Here is an 18,826-nt window from a genome sequence, read left to right on the forward strand (position 1 = left end):
TAATTTATTAAAATTAGCTTTTTGTTATATCATTGTTTCAGATACAAAATTTAAAGTAACTAACTGCCTCAATCACAAAATTTAAGTCACTAAAATGCAGTTAAAACCTTGTCATAGTGAGAATATGATTATTTCACTATGACAAGGTTTTAACTGCATTTTGGGGGTATTCATTTTTCTATGAAGAGTGAAACATTTTTTAATAAAAAATAGTAATACTTATAGCAAATGCTTATGTTATCATGAGTAAAAAATATTATTGATGGATTTTAATAATTTTTGATGGTAGGAACATAACAATTTTTAACATTAATTTTCTCAAAACTACTCGCGGATCAGTTAGAACCTTGTCAAACCAACGCGACGAACTGTCTAATGATTTATTAATAATATAATTTTGAATATGGTTGGATGTTACTTTCCATAGTTGACAATATACGATTAGGTATCTCAAAAAAAAAAAAAAAAATCGCACGCATGTTTTTCTCATTCTCTAATGTATATTGAGCTCATATCTGACAACAAAATTCGCACGCATGTTTGATGTATACTGAGTTCATAAGTAACACTAAAATTGTTTCTGATCTCAATTTCAACAGTATGTAAAATTTAAGTATTTTCATTTTTGATAAAATTTTGAGGTTTTTACATTGTTTTAGATGTAGATCTCACAATTTTACATGAGTTTTGATGCCCCATTCCCCTAGAGGATTTGGAAAGCCAATGTCTTTAGGTAGACTGTTTAGTAAACCCTAATTTAAAGAGAAAATCGATGCTAATGACCGATTGAACAACCTTTGTATTTACTGTCTATTATGTTACTTTAACTTCTTCTTTGTCTACTATTTTAACTTAACTGCTTATTGTAATATTTCAAAACCTTTTTAATGGTATATGAACAATAGTATATTTGTCATGCAAAATTACGCAATATCTAATAAATATAAATAAAAGTATATTACAATCTACATATATTGAATTTGTTATGAGGATATCATATAATGTAATTTACGTATTTGGTCTAGAAATTAATTCGTGCGGTTTTTAATTGAAAATTGAAGGTTTATTTCAAAATTTAAATGGATGAATACATAAATGAAAATAGTGTCGATTGCTAGTCACTACTTTTGCCCATCTTTCCGGCAATTTACGAATTCCGTGTCGAAAAAATGCTTCATCCTTAAAAGTGATCCAATCAGAGACCCATTTTTCGATATTTTCTGAAGAAGTTAAGCGCTGTCCAATCAAATCTTTATTCATGCAATCGAACAAGTAGTAGTCAGAAGGAGCAATGTCCGGAGAATACGGCGGGTGGGGTAACACTTCCCATCCAACATTTTCCAAATAGTTTTTGATAGGTTTTGCGACATGTGGTCGAGCGTTATCATGCTGAAAAATGAGTTTATCGTTTTATGACCAGAGCTTGCTTCAAATGCATTAAATGTCGTCGATAACGTTCTCCATTAATAGATTTATAATGAAAATGATGCGCAATAACAGTGATCTTTGCACGCATGCGTGGCTAAACGAAACGCTGAGACAATAAGCTAGTTTCGTAATCCCTTGTCAAACCGCACGAATTAATTCCTAGACCAAATAAAATACAATTTTTATCTAGTTTTATCAGGATTAGAAAGGAGAGGAAAACATGTATATTACGGAAGAACTGGACCAAACATTCCAGAATCTGTGGAGGAAAAGATCTGGTTAACTGTGCTGCTTCAGTTTTTGCCGATTCAGATTAGGTATAAGCTCACAAACGTCATAAGTGGCTGCAACCTGCAATCTAAATTTTTTGTGGATTTAGAAGATATTTTAACAAGAAGTATAGTCCACCAAAGAGGTTCAAAAAATGAAATATTAAGAAAAAAGCTTAGGTAAGAAATTATAAATAATCTGAAGGGAAAGAAGCTCTATAGTTCCTTTTGATATAAAACGGGTGAAAAAGATTGAAAAAGATCTCAACATAACTGTTACTATAGAAAGGATACAAGTAAGTGTTACATCGCTTAATATAAATGACACTGATGACATACTTCTAGGTGTTGTTCAGTCAGCAAGCTCAAAAGGTAGTGAATAGATTAAAGTAATTTTAAATTTTCTTGAATACTTCGACATTGTAGATCAAATACTTTCTGTTTTCTGCAACACTACAGCATCCAATACTGAACTCTGGAGCTATTGTTACCATTAGCTCCATCATTAACATTTAATTTCTATACTATCTTTGCAGGAGAAATATGCAAGAGATACACATCTCCTGTTTTATGGAGGCTTTAACTGAAGAAAAGACGAAGGGCTTAAGAAATGGGCTATATGTCAAGCTCCAGAGAGCTTGGTGTTCAGTCAAGGAGGAGGTAGACAAGATGATTGACCTGGTTAGGTTTGGTTGGAGTCAGCTTCAGGCTTGATCTGTCCTGTATCAAATTTCTAAGGGAGCAAATACCTTTATGAAAAGAGGCCCTTTTCATAAAGGTATTTGCCAGGCGTGATAACAGGAAACTGCGTGAACTTTTTGTTTTATATTTGGGAGGAGAAATTCCTGGATTTTGTTTCCATCAACCTGGAGCGTGCTATAAAGCAAGGTGCAGTATAATGAATAAACAATAACTTATAAATTGATTATAACATTTGTGTAGTTTAAAAAAATAAATATAATAAATAACATAAATATTAGATATAATTTAAGTAAATTTTAATGGTGACAAAATCTTGCTCTTCAGGTTAATGATTAATGTTTTATATCTTCTTACTCTGTGAATAATAAGCTTGGGTCCGCATTGATTTCCAGTATTTAAAGAAATAACTGGTACTTGACTGTGCTGCTATCTCTGGCTGATGATGAAGAAACAAAACAGGAGATGAAGAAAAAGATGTTAGACAGATTATTTGAATTGATGATTATTTGAGTTGAGTTTTGATGTTCCTGATAAGTTCAGGATTGGGAAACCTAAGCTACCAGTTCACTGAATCCACTGTGCTTTGGGAGCTGATAAGTCCAGAGAGTTGGCTTCTGTTGAAAGTGTTTTTAGAACACCATAGTGTACAGTGATAATAAAAATGAGCGCATTAAGATTTTTTTGTAAAATAAAAACTATTTTTTTAAGATTTTCTTAAATAAGTTTTGCATCAGGGTGTCATACTAAAACATAAAATTATATTCTAAAATGTTATCGCACATAATAATGAAAAAAAAAAGCTGCGATAAATCAAAATTGGTTCAACAACAATAAATATCAAACGTTTCAGATTTACCCTTCATGCTTTTTTTAAATTTACCCCACGTTCTTTTTTTCAAGCTATGCATCTCTTTTGTAAATAATTTGTAGGATTTACTTTCTTTGGACCTTGATTAAGTCTTTGTCCATTAGAACCTAAAAAAGTTGATTTATATTTGAATTCAGCTACCATATTGGCCAGGGCATTATATTAATTTCCTTTTTTTCCATCCAATCTTTGACTGTGTAATCTTGTTGAGACTACCAGCATTCGTTTTTATCAACCAGCGCATGTCTGGTAATGGGACCATGCAGTGCTTTAGCATCTCCATATAGGTGTGTTGATTGATTCGAGCTGTATAGGTATCACACAAACCTACTTCGTTAAAATTAGCCCTAAATACCAACACTCCCACCGCCAACTTACAAAATTGGTACGACATTGGTAAGATTGGTAAATGATCATGAAGAACGAGGAGTTGCACTAATCCAGGAGTATAGCGGACTTATCACTCGCGATGAATCCCAGCTCCAGTTTCTGCTACAAGTTGTGGAAGAACATCGTCGAGCCTACCCAGACAGCCGAAAGCAAACTTTAACAAAGAAGCCATCAAAAGAGTGGAACACTTAAACTCAAGAGTTATTGTTAAATAATTTTAAAGTTCATATTTTTAATCAAAAACTTTATATTGCATAACATGACAATAATTGCGTATTTTACACAATACTCGTACGACGTGAAGTTGTATTATCTCAAAAATATAGTTTGTGAAATTAATAAACTTATTACATTTGTTTATCTTTACTAAATGATTGTCAAAAGTTATAACATTTTACGATTACTGGTATGTAACAAGAAATGAAAAATAATCGTTAATTTATTCTTAATCTGTCAAATTTTTCAAAACTTTCTAAACTTCGGAGCACTTCAGCTACCCCTTAGTATAAATACTTTTTGCTTAAATTTTTATGGGAGTGTTTTCTACTTGAAAGGAACAATTTAAAAGGGTAGGACCATCAAAATTACAAAAAAAAATTTTTCGCTAAAATAAGCTCCACCCTAATATATATATATATATATATATATATATATATATATATATATATATATATATATATATATTAGATGCATCATGTTTTAAAATTTTTAAAAACTTTCTTATTAACTCTTAACAACCAGGTCCAAAAATAATGCACTATTTTAAAGGTCATCCTTTATAAATTATATTCAAAGACATAATTTCCAGAAAAAAAGACCCTTTTTTTTTTCCGAAAAAAAGTTGTTATAAATAAAACTAAGAATTTTGTTTTCATTTTCTGGCTGAAAAAGTTAATAGCTTCATAGTTCATAGCTTGCCTTGAAATCATTATTTATAAATGTCCAAGTTTTTTTGAAAATGGCCGCCAAATTCTGATACAAGCTTGCCTGTTCATTCAAAGCATTTGTTAACCACATATAGTCTGCTAAAAAAATCAGATAGGGTTTTAATTGGTCCACAAAACTCCTGAAAGGTGTTGGGTAATTCAGCCAAGGTTTAAATTAGTCTTTACTTAAGTTTAACACCCTAAAATTGAACAATGTCTTTTATCATCTTCAAGTTCATTTTATGAGAGTTTTTTATGAAGCGAAAGTTTAATCCAAATACAACGTATGTCCCTCCATTGAAATCATTATTCCTTCAATCCCTTCTAGTACTCATTTAGCTTCTGGATTATAAGATTTTACATACTTTCTACACTGGACCATCTGGCAATATACTTTAATGTTTTGAAAAAAAAACAAACATATTTTTTGATGAAATATTTTTAGAAACCCCCGCAGTAGCCCTTAGGCAAGCAGGCGGAGATTTCATTATGTTTTTTCTTGAGAATAGAGCATATATCAGGTATTTCAATCTAGAAAACTTTGTAAGCACGTTTTTTGAACAAGTTTTTCGTTGTTTCAGCTGATTTATATTTTTACATTTGTTTTTTTTTTTTTTTGTTTTTTTATTTCAAAGTTTCCTATATTTTCACCAGATCATTAATCAGTCCTAAAACATTTTTTTATTGAATTAAAAAACCATGCACCTGAAGCAAATCTATGGTGTGTATAAGGAACGTCCAAAAAGTGTGTTTTAAAAAAATCTCTCGGTGGATTTTTTTTTTGTGGTGAGAGGTTATTTTTTTATATTCAATCGAGAGAGAAGTTCTTCAATTTAAACATCAATGAATTTTCATCAAGTTGATATATTTTGACAATTTCTGCCTATCCAATCAATCCATTTTTTAACAAAGTAAACTTCCAACCACTTCGATATATTCGAGTCATTTGGGGTGCATAGAAAAGAAATTCTGGATTTCAGCTTAGTTTTAAGGTTTCCGCAATTTGTCTGTTTTTGTGTACAATTTGTAATAGTAAGAACCTTAAAAATAGCTTAATATATTCATATTACGAAAAAAAAAATCTATCCCAGGTGATTGAGGTTCAATAAAAAAAAATATTATATATATTTATAAATTAGTTGATTTTTAGAAAACGTATGGTTTATGTTTCCGTTTGAAGTATGTTTAGAGTAGGGACTGTCCCGGGTCTCGCTAGGAACCAGCCCCAACGGGTATCGAACACCAATAAAAGCCAAATAGTATTTTATTGGACCTCGATTACCCAAACGGGTATTACCTGATAACGCCGATAAGATCGGGTAGTTGAAATTTTCCAAACTCAACCCAACTCAATATTTCGGGTAATTTAAAATATCGGTACCCGAAAGTTGTTAATCCTACCAATACCTTAACCCGATTACCCGTTAAAAAATAGTCCTCGAACTGTTGTCAGGTATTCCGTGAAAAAGATCCATTCAAATTGACATTTCAAAAAAAAACTACCAAAAGAAGAATATAACCGCAATAATCGCAATTATCCCATTTTTACTTAGCAGTTAAACAAAATTTAATATATTTCGTCATGCTCTTCGTGCAATCTGAATAACAAAATTACTGCATCTCACCATTTTTTTGAAAAGCTCGACTCTAATTGGTTATTATAAAAACATCCAAGGTAAGCCAAAACCAGCAAAAGCGATTGTAAAGCATCATTGTGTGTTTTCGGAATTGTTTCCTTTTCGGTTTCTTGAAATTTTATGAGAAAAGGTGTAATTATAATTGGACGTGCCTAAAAGAGCAAAAAATTTCGAAAATGTTTACTAGCCACTCAAGTGCTCCGTCATCACAAAGTTTAGGCGATGCTGATATTGAAAACGAAGAAGGAAGTGAACGTGAAAAAGACATTCCAACACTATCTTCAGATCCAGATGACCCGCCTCCCCATGAAAGCGAAGCTGAAAAACCAGGTAATACATTGCTAATTAGTTTAATTTCTTAGTTTATTGATTTAAATTTTACACCGGATGCTAATTGCCTTCAAGCATTGCTTAAAGTTGCAAAGAATGAAGAGACAATGAGAAGCATTCAAAGCTTTTTTCAAAATTAACTTTAATTATTCGGCCAAATTTTTATTAAATTTTTAATCTTTAAATGGTTGCCCAAAACTTAAGCGTTCTCATACTCAAGGAAATGAGAAAGGAGGTGCACGATAAAAACGTTTCCTCATTTCGAATTTGGTTTTTCCGGGAACCAACTGATTCTAAAAAAGGACCAAATGTCGAAGAACTTTGTTGCTAAACGCTCTTTTTTTGTTTACCGGTTTTATGGGAAAATCTGTTCTATTATCGGGTTTGAGTTCTTTGCAGCTTGATTGTTTTTGGGAAGTTTTGCACTGAATCAACTAAAGCAACAGATACTGCCACAGATAAGGTTCTTAGCGTATCCGCTAAACTTTGTTAAGGCGCATCATGTGTAGCTCATGAATAATCTTGAAATATAAAACTTGAAAAACACAAAATCAAAACTGCAATTGAAACTTTTGACTTTTTCGAAATCTTAAAACTTCTTTTATAAATATGTTGCATTTTTAAGAAATGAATTATAAATTTCTTCAATGTCAAAGCAAATAAGTTAAAAAATGTGACAGAAACATCTCATTGTTTGAAATTCATATTGAAGTTGAAAACGACGAGTGCTCCCAGTGACGAATACTTGTTACGAGCGGTCCGGACCAGTTAACTTAGCCCGAATTATTGATATTAATGCATAAATACTTAAACAAGTTTTTCGTTATAAGTAATCTGTGAGTAGAATTTACAAAATTTTATATTTTACATAATTTTTAAAGCAAGTTTAAATTTTTATAAAGAAGCTAAATATTATTTGATCTAAAAAATTTTGCATGGAATGTCTGCTTTCGTTTTATCATGCCAAATATGTTATATTGGCAGACAGAAATAAACGCCTAATTTGTATTGCTATGATGTAGTAGTTTTTACAATTGCATTTAGTTGAAATATTTAACTGCTATTTTACACTCAAAAGTTAATTATATTTAGTAGTAGAATTTTAAAATTATGTCAATTCATAAAAATCAAGTTATATAAAAAAGATTTTTAACTAAAGGAGGCACAACATATATTGACATCATTCTTAAGTGATACTTTCAAACAATACACTAAAAATCATTCAAGAAACATTCCTTCCTCAGTTTTTCCTGAAGGATTAGTGGGAATTGAGGGTCATGAAATTAGAATGAATTTGTTTTTATAAAATAATCTGTTACAAGAATCAATAAGGACTACAAGTTTTAAAAAGTTAACAAGAAAAGACTACAAGTCCTACAAAACTGGTAAACTTTGTATTTCTTATGACACTTCATTAATTGGGGGATTTTTATTATTATTGTTATTGTTATTGTTGTTATTACTTTTGTTTTTGTTGTTGTTATTATTATTATTATTACTATTACTATTATTTTTATTATTATTGTTGTTGTTATTATTACTACTACTACTACTACTACTACTACTACTACTACTACTACTACTACTACTACTACTACTACTACTACTACTACTACTACTACTGCTACTACTACTATTATTATTTTTATTATTATTATTATTATTATTATTATTATTATTATTATTATTATTATTATTATTATTATTATTATTATTATTATTATTATTGTTATTATTACTATTATTATTATTATTATTATTATTATTATTATTATTATTATTATTATTATTATTATTATTATTATTATTATTATTATTATTATTATTATTATTATTATTATTACTATTATTATTTTTTTTATTATTATTATTAAAAATAACGAAAGTAGATTTATAATATCATTCACAGATAAGCTCTAAATTGTAACTGTAAGCATTTTTACTGTGACTTAGAATAGTTCCTGGAAGAAATTTTTTACCTCTATAAAAGTCCTAGTTTTAAATTAAAATCATAAAATATTAACTTATTTTAAGACATTTTTAATTTAACATTATAACTAATGTTCAAGTAAATCCTTAAAAACTTATTTTCGTGTTAAAATTATTTCATAAAAAATTTATCTTTATAGAAAAATCTTATTCTTAAGATCTGTGAATTGGGTACAAATAACCTTTCACTTTTAACAATGATCAAAAATACTACATGAAACCCTTATGAGAAACTAGAAAAGCTAATTATATTGTATGAAAAAATTTACTTCAATAGTAAAAATCAGCAAGGATTTCAGATTTAGATTATGCTGCTATAACACTCTGAAGGGCAAATATGGTTTAGGTTATAATGAACATTGGACAAAAATTTTGATAATCTAAAAGTTTGGTATAGTTTTTTTAATATAGGAAGTAACTTTTTACTTGTTTAAACTAGTATTAGAATATTTTTAACTGTATAAAGAATATTAGAAAAATGATAAAGCAAGTTATATAAACCATCTTTTACTTAACTAGTATTTGATAATAATCTTAAACAATATATTGTATCTATATCTGTTGTATATTTTATTAATTTTTTTTTTAGAAGTTAACTATGGCATTTCCATTGCTATCATTAATTAACCAAAATGTCAGCATGGCACAAGATTTAATGGGAAGACGTGATGTAAACAGTTTACTACTAGTTATACATGCTTGTTATTAGTTTAACATGCTTGACCCTTTAAAATATTTATTACAAAAAGCAGTCATGTCATAATACAGTTGGTCTAGTTTATTTAGATCTACACATATTTTCACATTTCAAAAAAAAGATTCAGATGTCAAAAAAAAACTTTTAATAATTTCTTACTGATTATACTAATATTTTTAAAAGAAAAACATATTATAATATTCAAAAATAGCAATTTAAAGTAGATGAAAAATGCAATACAATTTTAAGTACTTAAAGTGGCCTCCTTTAGCTTTGAAACGTGCTCTGATGTATTATATATAAATCAGGTGATCTTCTACACCATTCTCATTTAACCAGTGAGAAATCAATTCTGCTGTGTGAACCAGCTGCTCCATCTTGTTGAAATTTCCCATCCTTATAGAAAAAGCTTGCCAATAATAAGAGTGCATTTTACAATGTTTCTTTATTGATAAATTGGTTAATTCGGTTGTACAATGTTGCAATAACTGGTAAGTGATGAAAAAGGTTCTAGCAGTTCCTCCATCTTCCTTTTTGTTACACAAAACTTTGTAAGGTTCTCTTTTCAGTTGTTTGTCAATTGCTTGTGTTTTGCAGTTAAACACTTCAAAATTTGATTTACACTGAGAAAGCTTTTGACCAGTTTTCTACAACCAATGAAATCTTTATAGCACTTATGTGGTCTTATAAAGATAAAAAATCATTTGTAAAAAATATTATAATCTAAATTGTTGTTTTGAATAAAAGAATTGCTACTTTTTTTAAATTATGAAAATTTTTTAAGTTTTGGTAAAATCATACATCCTTCTGTAGCTAATTTTAATTAAACAAGTTTTGTTAATCATCACAAAAAATCAATACCTTAGTTGATTTAAATTTTACTTAAAAAACTAATTGATATTTTATGAATACATGCCTGCGTCTAAATATGTGGAAACTATATATTCTAGTAGAAATTTTTATTTTTTTAATGCAGGGGTTTCCTGGTCAACTTTTACCAAACCCTCAAAACAATTCTTTTCCTATTCCTCCACGAATGCAGGATGGATTTTTGCAGCCTCCTCCTAGTTCTCACCAAAAAAACTTTTCAAATAGCCAGAATTTCTCATTACAAGATGGTCTTATTCCAACTCCAGATAGTTTAGTAACTAATAGATCTAACCATTCAACTAACACTTTAAATGGTAGGAATGATCAGGGTAGAATGCGACAAGGTATGGGAATTTTAGGTAATGGTCAAAGAGCTGATGACCAGACAAGATCTATTCATCGCCAGGATGGAATCTTAGGCAGTCCAAACATTACAGAAAGAAATTCTCTCCAAAATAGAGTTCAAGATGAAAAAGTCGCTTGGAATCAGTCTAAAGGTTTACCATCATTGATGGAGCAAGTTCCAATGGATAAGAACAGACCATATCAAGTTAGTATAATTGTACTTTATTTCTTAATGGTTAAGAGAAAAATGGTTTTCATTTCAATAATTGTATTAAAGGAAGTTTAAGTTTTTATTAATTGTAGTTATTTATTTACCTGTAACATAAGATATCACACCCATGTGGTAAATGGGTGTGATCTCTTACAGTTAACACAAATATAAAAAATTATTCTTTTTTACTGTTGTAACATTTAAATTTAATGATAAAGATGTGTCTTTAAAACTAAAAAAATTCTGGAAATGACATAAGATAAAAAAATATTTTTATAAGATAAAAGTTGAATTCTTTTTTTTTGTAAAGTTTAAGAAGAAACCTAAATGTCTTAAATTTGTAATTAAAAAAATTTGATTTTTTCTGTGTAAATTTTTCTGGTTATTAAATGGTAAAAGATTCTTTTACTTAAATTTGAATTGTCTTTTTTTTTTTAGAAAAATAATAGACCAAAAAACAACTCACCTAATTATAAAAATCGTTCCAGTTCAGGTTCAAAAAGTTTGAATCAGGTAGGAAAAAATATCAACAAACAAATCAGTGGGGGTGCAGGAAATTATGCAAGTCCAAATAATCCTCTTAAATCTTCACTTAAACAAAGTATAAAGCCTAATGAAAAAGAAAAAACACTCACAGAGGTAAATGGTTGAATTATAGAAGCTAATTGAAAATAGTTTTTACCTAATTTGTTTTACTTTTGTAAGAATACCCAGATAAATATGTATTTGTGTGTGTATGAAAATGTGTTATTGTGTGTGTAATTATGTGTTACTGTCTGTGTTTTTAAATATGTGCTTTTAACACTTACAAACACGCAAACACATATTTACAATTTTCAAAAAGTGATAAATGATTTTTATTTTTCAGCGAGCTCTTGCAGCAGATGTTTCAGATGAGTTTTTCCAAAAGGTATTTTTTGCATATACTAGACCTTGACTTATTTTAAAAAAAAAGAAGCCTCCTAAAAAGTTGTTTCTGTATATAGCAGTATGTGTTGTTATGGTTTACGAAATACAATCATTGTTTTGTTCTCTAATATAAAGAGAAAAGTTCCAAATTATGTAAATAGTTATACTTTGATCCCTATAATTTGGTACTAGTATTGTTTGCTACGAATATTTGTTGCCAGAGTATTGTTGCTATTCACAGTGAAAGTAATGTCCTGACATAGTTTAGCAATGACTAATTGTATATAGTTGAAACTAACAGTATCAATACATTGGTGACAAAATTGCAGCAGAAAAAATTTCTGTTTTGTATAAAAATTTTTTCAAAATTGTCTGGATTGTAGAGAACTTTTTAAAATTTGCTTTTAAAACTCTTTTTAGCAAAGTTAATTGAATTAACTTTACTAAAAACAATTTTAAAACTTATAAATTTTTTTAATAAAGTTAATTCTATTAACTGCATTTTTAATAAAATGAAGAGAAGAAAGAATGGCAGAATAAATGGAAGAGTAATTTTACTTTTTCACACACAAAATGGTTTACATTTATTATTAGTTGATGCCAAAAGATCAGAATATTATTATTACTTTTTTTCTTTTTTTTTTTTTTTTTTTTTTTTAAAGATAAAGAAAATGTCAAGGGGTCAAGATGTTTCACTTGTTTGTTTGGAAATCGCTCGTAATGAGTTCTTGCAAAGTAAAGGAGAAGATGGATTACGTCATAAGTCTGGTGGTATAGGTCATCATTCTTGTGCTGTTTGCAAGATGAATTTTCTAAATGAAGACAAGCTAAATAACCACTATAATACTTTGTGGCACAAAGAGGTTTGTAAAAAAAAAGATTTCAAAAATTGTATTTAATTTTTATGTATGGAACAAGCAATAGTTTAAAAAGTTTTACTTTTTTTAATATTTTGTTAAATTTTGCATCTATCACATCATATGTTGTGTCATCTCCTTTTATTACTGAAACTTACACTTTTGTTATTATTTAGCTGGATGATTTATATTGTATAAAGAAAGAGCAAGCTCAATTAATCATGGAAAACAGGATATCTGGTCCAAATGCTTCTGCTCCTTTGTTTATGATTCCAATAGCTGAGGTAAAGACTTGAGCTTAGCTTTAGTTGGATTAATCTTTGAGAGAAAAAAATCTGTTTGTTGATGATTATATTTTTATTGTAAAAAAACTTTTAATGATAAAAGTTTGCCTTTTTTGGCAAACTTTTGTCTGTGACAAATCCAAAACTTAATCCCGTGTGTTTACCTTTAAGAATGGGATACAATTTTTTTTGCTATTAGCTTTAAGAAGTTAATATACAGGGTGGCCCCAGTAAATTAGGACTAATGCACAACAAAACCAATATGTTTTATTTATAAATTCAAACATCTAAAACAAAAGAATTGTAATTAGTTTACCTATTACTAAATAAGACCATCCTTAGTGGCCACAACAGCTTCTAAATTGGACCTAAATGAGCCACAGGCCTTGGTGATGATGTCCTTGTTTCTATGACTCATCACTTCAACAATAGCTGTCTTTACAGCATTTATTGTATTATGGGGAACTTTGTTGACTTCTGCCTCAATTACACCCCACACATAGTAGTAAACCAAGTTAAAGTCTGGTTAGCTAGGAAGCCATAAGTCAGGTGACTAGTGGAATGGCACAGTCTTTGTAAGCCTCACCTGAGTTATTTTGGCCTTATGAGAGGGTGCAGGATCTTGTTAAAACCCATAATTCTTTTCATTTTCCATCCAGTCCATCACCAGTCCATCAAGGTTTAATCATTCACATCCTTCAAAACATCTACTTAAATGTAGCTGTTTGCATTGACTCTAAGTCTTGTCTCAAAGAAGTGATGTGGCATGTCTTCACACTCACCACTATCAGCAACCAGGACTATGATAGGGAACTTAGTGTGCATAACAATTGATACATCCTCAGGCCTTCATATTTACAGTTATTTCTTCTGTTCAATTTCTAGTCCTGGTTAAAGTTTTTCTCTTCAGAATAAAAACATTAAATAGTTAGTTTCATGCTTGTGGTTTTTTAGTATTGTAGCAACTTTTGCCTTGCATATCCTTCTGGTGTGTTTTAGGAATTGACCAGTTCTAATGGCATAAGAATTCATTCTCAAGTCTTCTGTGACTGTTTTGAGGTTTGAGAATGTATACTTTGTGGTATACATTCATTTCTTTGGCCATATTGCACATGAAATATCCTGGATTTTTTCATTCTTTGTAGTGGTTGTGATCTTTAAAGTCTAGTTTCTTTTTATGTTGAAGTAACAGGTGTTTTTTTTACTTAAGGAGTTGAAAGTCTCCTGGATCTCTGCAGCATCATAATCCTATTTTACTTAGTAAACCAAGCTTTTTTGTAGCTTTAGGAACTCAATAATCTCCTTAGGTGTTCTTCTGGCATGAAGAGCAACAATAATTGCACTTCTCTTGTCTTATTTAATGGATATTGTTATTTTTACAGTATTAGCTAATGAAGGTTTTGAAAGATAATAAATTTATGTTTAATCAATATCAAGTACAGATCTCAATATTTCTATTTAACTTATTAGATCTAAAAGTTCATCCTACCAGCACAACTCTGTGCAAAATATGTGTAATATATATATTTATTATTCTCTTATTTTTTTAGGCTGAGGAGGAGATGAAGTTAAATGCAACATCTGTTGATCTTGATTCGTACATTTTAGGGATTTATGAAAGTGTAATGCGAGCATACTGGCCAGTCCCTAAAAGTAAATTTTATTGCCGTGTATGTAATTACAAAGAGTTTCGTACTTCTCAAGACCATGAAGCACATCAAAAAACACGGGAGCATAAAGTGATTTTAAACTTTTTGTATTTTTTTCTTTTATCTTTACTTGTATTTAAAATCCTTAATCTAAATTTGTGATGACTTTTAATCAATATCATCAATTTTAGTCACTTGTAATTTTTTTTGCAATTTTAGGACAGAGAGACTACCTATGAGGAAGCCTTTTGTCTTTATTGCCAGATTCATTTGATTGATGCTAAAAAGATGAATGATCACAAACAGAGTATTGATCATATCAAGGTGAACAGCTATTAGCCATTAAATAAAAGAGTTTTTTGTGAGCAATTTAACATCTACAGTCTAAAGAAAAATCTCCATTGTTTTTGGCTGTTGCTAAAAACAACACTGAAAGCTACTAAATAATTTCATATCAACTTTCACTTTTATAAAATCAATTTTTTTATTGTATACATCTCATTAAAAATATTAATAAAACAATATTTGAAATAAAAATGGAAAATGCTTTTTAAATGTTTATTAACAAGGTTGTTAATATAATATAACCACGAATACAAAAATATGAAATGTCTATATTCATTGTCATAGTTTGCTAAAGTAAGTTCACTATTCTTTCTATTACATAGTAAACTACATAAGTTTCTGAAATCTTTAAAAAATTACATAAGCACTAAAAGTTTTACTTACTCTATATGCAAACAGATAACTTTACATGCTTTAACTAATTTTAGCAATTCATAACAATTTTTATTTTCCACTTTTGTTAGATTTCAAACCTTATGGAAAGGACCAAGCAGTGTGCGATTGAACATTGGCACAAAGAGAATAACATTGATCTTCCTGCCAGTTACAGGCTAACAGATCAAGCCATTCCTCTAGTTGGGAGCAAAAGAGTTGCTCCACAAGACTTTTTGACAAGTCCAGCAAAAAAAATATCTTCAAAAGAAGATTTTTCATATGAAAAAGACCTTAGTAAGTAGCATTAACTAGTATTTTAGAAAATTTGCCTGAAGTTTATGCAAAAGACAAGGTCATATTAAAAGATACTGTTATAAAAACTTACACATTTACTGCTTTTTTTTTTATCAAAATATTTAAGTTAGTAATTTGTTACTATATTCTATTTCTATTTTTATCTATGAATATAATTATCAATAAACTTAATTATTGTTTGCTTTTTGTTATCTGTAAATATAATTGTTAGTAAACTTAATTATTTTGTATTCATAGAGACAATGTTTATACATATTATCACAAATCCTACTTTTAGGGTGGTTTGTGCCTATATCTGGTTTTGTTTGTGTTGCATGTCAGACATTTCATACGGATTCTACAGAAAAAGAGTTACATTCCAAACAGGCTAATCATATTTCAAATGTCAACAAAATGAAAAATACGGTTAGCATTTTATATTGTTTTAACACTCCTTTTAAGGAGCTATACTTCAGTGGGTGTGTCAGATGTCCTGCAATAATTTTAACTTTATTTAAAGAAAAAAAGTTTCATCTATGGAAGTCCTTTAAATAGTTTCTTAGTAAAACTAATATTTATATTTCCTAGGTGTATTTAATAAGCTATAAGTATAAAAAATATTTTCTTTATTAAAAATTTATATTTTGTGAAGTTTCTGTAGTCTCGTTTTCATCCTATTTTTTCTCATTTTCTAGTTGCTGTCATGATCTCAAACACATGTGAGTTTTATGTAAATTTTTATATTTTTGATGTTTATTCATACTTCTATGGTCAATTTTATTTTTCAGTAAACTTATATAGTTATTTTTATTTGTTTACCACTAATCTGACCATCTTCTACTTCGTTAGTTTTTCTACCTTTGATATTTCATAAAGCCTGTTTACCAGTGCTCATTGTTAAAATTAAATTATTTACAATTAAAAAAAAAAAATCAACCTAAATTACCACAATTCCTTTCCTCAATTGATAAAATGTGTTGTATGTATTTCTAAAAATACAAGTAAACTTTGGTTTTGGTCTATCATAATGGTTATCCTTAATGAGTCACTGGAAATGAGTTCTGTAGGCACCAACACTTTCTACAACACTTTCTACAACACTTTGCTAAATTTTAGTTTTATTTAAATATGAAGATTGAAATCTTCACTTGAATTCTATGAATCTCTACATTAAAGGTAATTTTTATTTATCAAATTGATGAATTTGAAGGTAATTGTTTTTAGTTCTTGTAAATTCTTATCTCTTGTGTTCAAATTTTTGTGTACTTTTAGAGGTTTATTACATAACTTCTAAGTTTTGTATCTCAACTTTCTTTGTCTATGAAAAATGATGCAGTTGTGTTGGAAATTAAAATATATTTTTCTACTTTTATTATTTTATTTTTTTTCCTTAAAAAAGCAAAATAAGACTGAAAACTTCAGGAATAATAATAATAGATTTTATTACTATTCCTGAAATTTTCAGTCTTATTTTGAGAAAAATGAAAAAAATGAAACTTTTTTTAAATTTATGCCACTTATCATATCAAGTGCTGCTCAATTAGACCATGCTCCATAAATTGATTTAAGTGATAAATAAGAGAAAAACAGCAGTTAAGACATCCTATTGACCAAAATAACCAGTTTTGTGATAGGTTAATTTCGCTTCAAAATCTCCTTGTATCTCTTTCTGGCATTCTGGTTGTTTTTGTTTCAGTACTGTAATTAGATGTTGCAGTTAAAGTTTCCCTATGACAATTTTTCTAGGTTCCAGCTGCTCATAATACCCATAATGCCCTTTTGATTGTTCTTTGTCTCCTAAGTTTAAATCATCTTTAGAAAGTATAAACCAGTCTTAACAGTTGTTTTTAGAGCATGATTAACATGATTGCAATAAAAGATGACTTTCTTTAGCAGTTCTTTTTAATGTGAAATAAAAGTCTCAAGCAAATGCTGTTCACATTTTCAATTTAGTAAAAAATCTTAACATTTCGAACTTGTAATACTGAATGTTAAAAGTTGTGGAAAAAACTTTCACAGACATTTTGATTGGTGATAAAATAGCTGAAAATGGTTTTAAACTCCCTGTGTATTCAAATACATAATGCTGAGGGAGACTATTACCATATTTGCCAAAGCTTTTTTATATTTAGTCAGCAGTGTACAATTTAACTGGTTCTGATACTTTAGTTAAATTAGTTCTAGATAGTTACTTATATAAATGATTAACTATATTGTTATATATTAGAAATTCTAATAAACATTTCGTTGGTGAATCAATTAAATGCAAACTCAATCAACTTCTTTCATCTTTGAATTTTTTTAGTTAAAAAAATTTACTTTCGAATGCTATGTAAAATCTATGGATGTTCACTTTTACAAATTGTTTCTTTATTTTTACTGCCTCCTTGTATGTATCTTTACTGCCTCTGCATATATTTTGCATCATTTAAAACTTATATTCTTTTTGGTTACATGTGATATTTTTTTAAATTAAGACTGAGTCTATTTTTTCTTTCTTGAAAAGTCATAACTTTTCCTCCTTATCTCTTTTTTATAATGGTTCTCATTCAAAAAGTTTTTGTTGGAAATAGTGTTACATTGATTAGTTAATTAGACTTACATATCTAATAACTCTCAATAGTATTTTCGTTGTCTGAATTGTTAGTAAAAAAAAATCACAAGAAGATGAAAATGAAAGTGAGTTAGTTAAAGTTCTTTTAGTTAATATACCTGAATGTAGTCTAAACAAAAACCAAATTTTAGGAATATATATTTATAATCATACCCTAATGTAATTAATTTAATTGCACTGATTTTCTAGTTATATATTTTCCAGGTTCTCTATTTAATGTTTTCACCCAGAAAAACTTTTCACTTTATGAACATGCATGATATAAATTTAAGAAATTTTTTTCTCAAGTTCACACCAAAATAGTTAATACCTGTTCAATGTACTTTATCCTATTAGTGTAGATTTGAATTGAAATTTAGCTCTTTACCATAAATGTCGTTTCTAGGTTGCACCAGCGAATCCCGGAAAAGAATTGCTGTCTGAACACTTTATACCAGCTTGTATTGTTCTTTAAAACTTACGGATAAAAAAGCAAGACTCAAGCTAAAACATTTGAACCTTTACTTTTATGACTTTTACAAGTGTTTATTTGTTGTTTTTTGTTGTTGTTTGTTTTGTTTTTTTTCGAAAAATTTTAACACTGACTTTCAGCCAGAAAGTTATTCATGTTCATTTTGTGATATGTTCCAGTTTCACGTTTTTTATTGCAGCTTTTTTATTTAGTTTTTTCTTTCAACAATTAAAATGTAAAGTATCATATTCAACTTTTCATGCTTTGGTAAAAGTATGAGCTATTGCTCTCTTTGCTTCAGGAAATCAGTTTGGTGGCTTCTTTTGGAACATTATGAAATGTGTGTTTTTAAATCTTCACATGCAATTAACATAGTTTATGCTTTG

General features: G+C 28.8%; 1 protein-coding gene across 2 annotated transcripts; it reads left to right on the top strand.

The window, feature by feature from the left end:
- The first annotated feature begins 7,292 nt into the window (after window positions 1–7,292).
- Window positions 7,293–18,631, top strand: LOC145185166 (uncharacterized). Of its 2 annotated transcripts, none has more exons than XM_090097636.1 (13): window positions 7,293–7,386; window positions 9,129–9,209; window positions 10,213–10,656; window positions 11,101–11,301; window positions 11,531–11,572; window positions 12,234–12,434; window positions 12,605–12,712; window positions 14,263–14,451; window positions 14,581–14,685; window positions 15,171–15,375; window positions 15,674–15,801; window positions 16,071–16,094; window positions 18,375–18,631. In XM_090097636.1, the coding sequence occupies exons 2-12, from the start codon at window positions 9,138–9,140 to the stop codon at window positions 16,080–16,082; spliced, it is 1,707 nt and encodes a 568-aa protein (XP_089953762.1). In that variant the 5' UTR covers window positions 7,293–7,386; window positions 9,129–9,137; the 3' UTR covers window positions 16,083–16,094; window positions 18,375–18,631. The 2 variants fall into 2 exon arrangements, with proteins under 2 accessions (XP_089953762.1, XP_089953763.1); XM_090097637.1 differs by lacking the exon at window positions 7,293–7,386 and adding an exon at window positions 7,636–7,935.
- Window positions 18,632–18,826: the final 195 nt, after the last annotated feature.

The sequence above is a fragment of the Hydra viridissima genome, unplaced genomic scaffold (genome assembly GCF_058129835.1).
Source record: "Hydra viridissima isolate aposymbiotic clone 2 unplaced genomic scaffold, HvirCarnegie_v1 scaffold_9, whole genome shotgun sequence".
Lineage (NCBI taxonomy): Eukaryota > Metazoa > Cnidaria > Hydrozoa > Anthoathecata > Hydridae > Hydra > Hydra viridissima.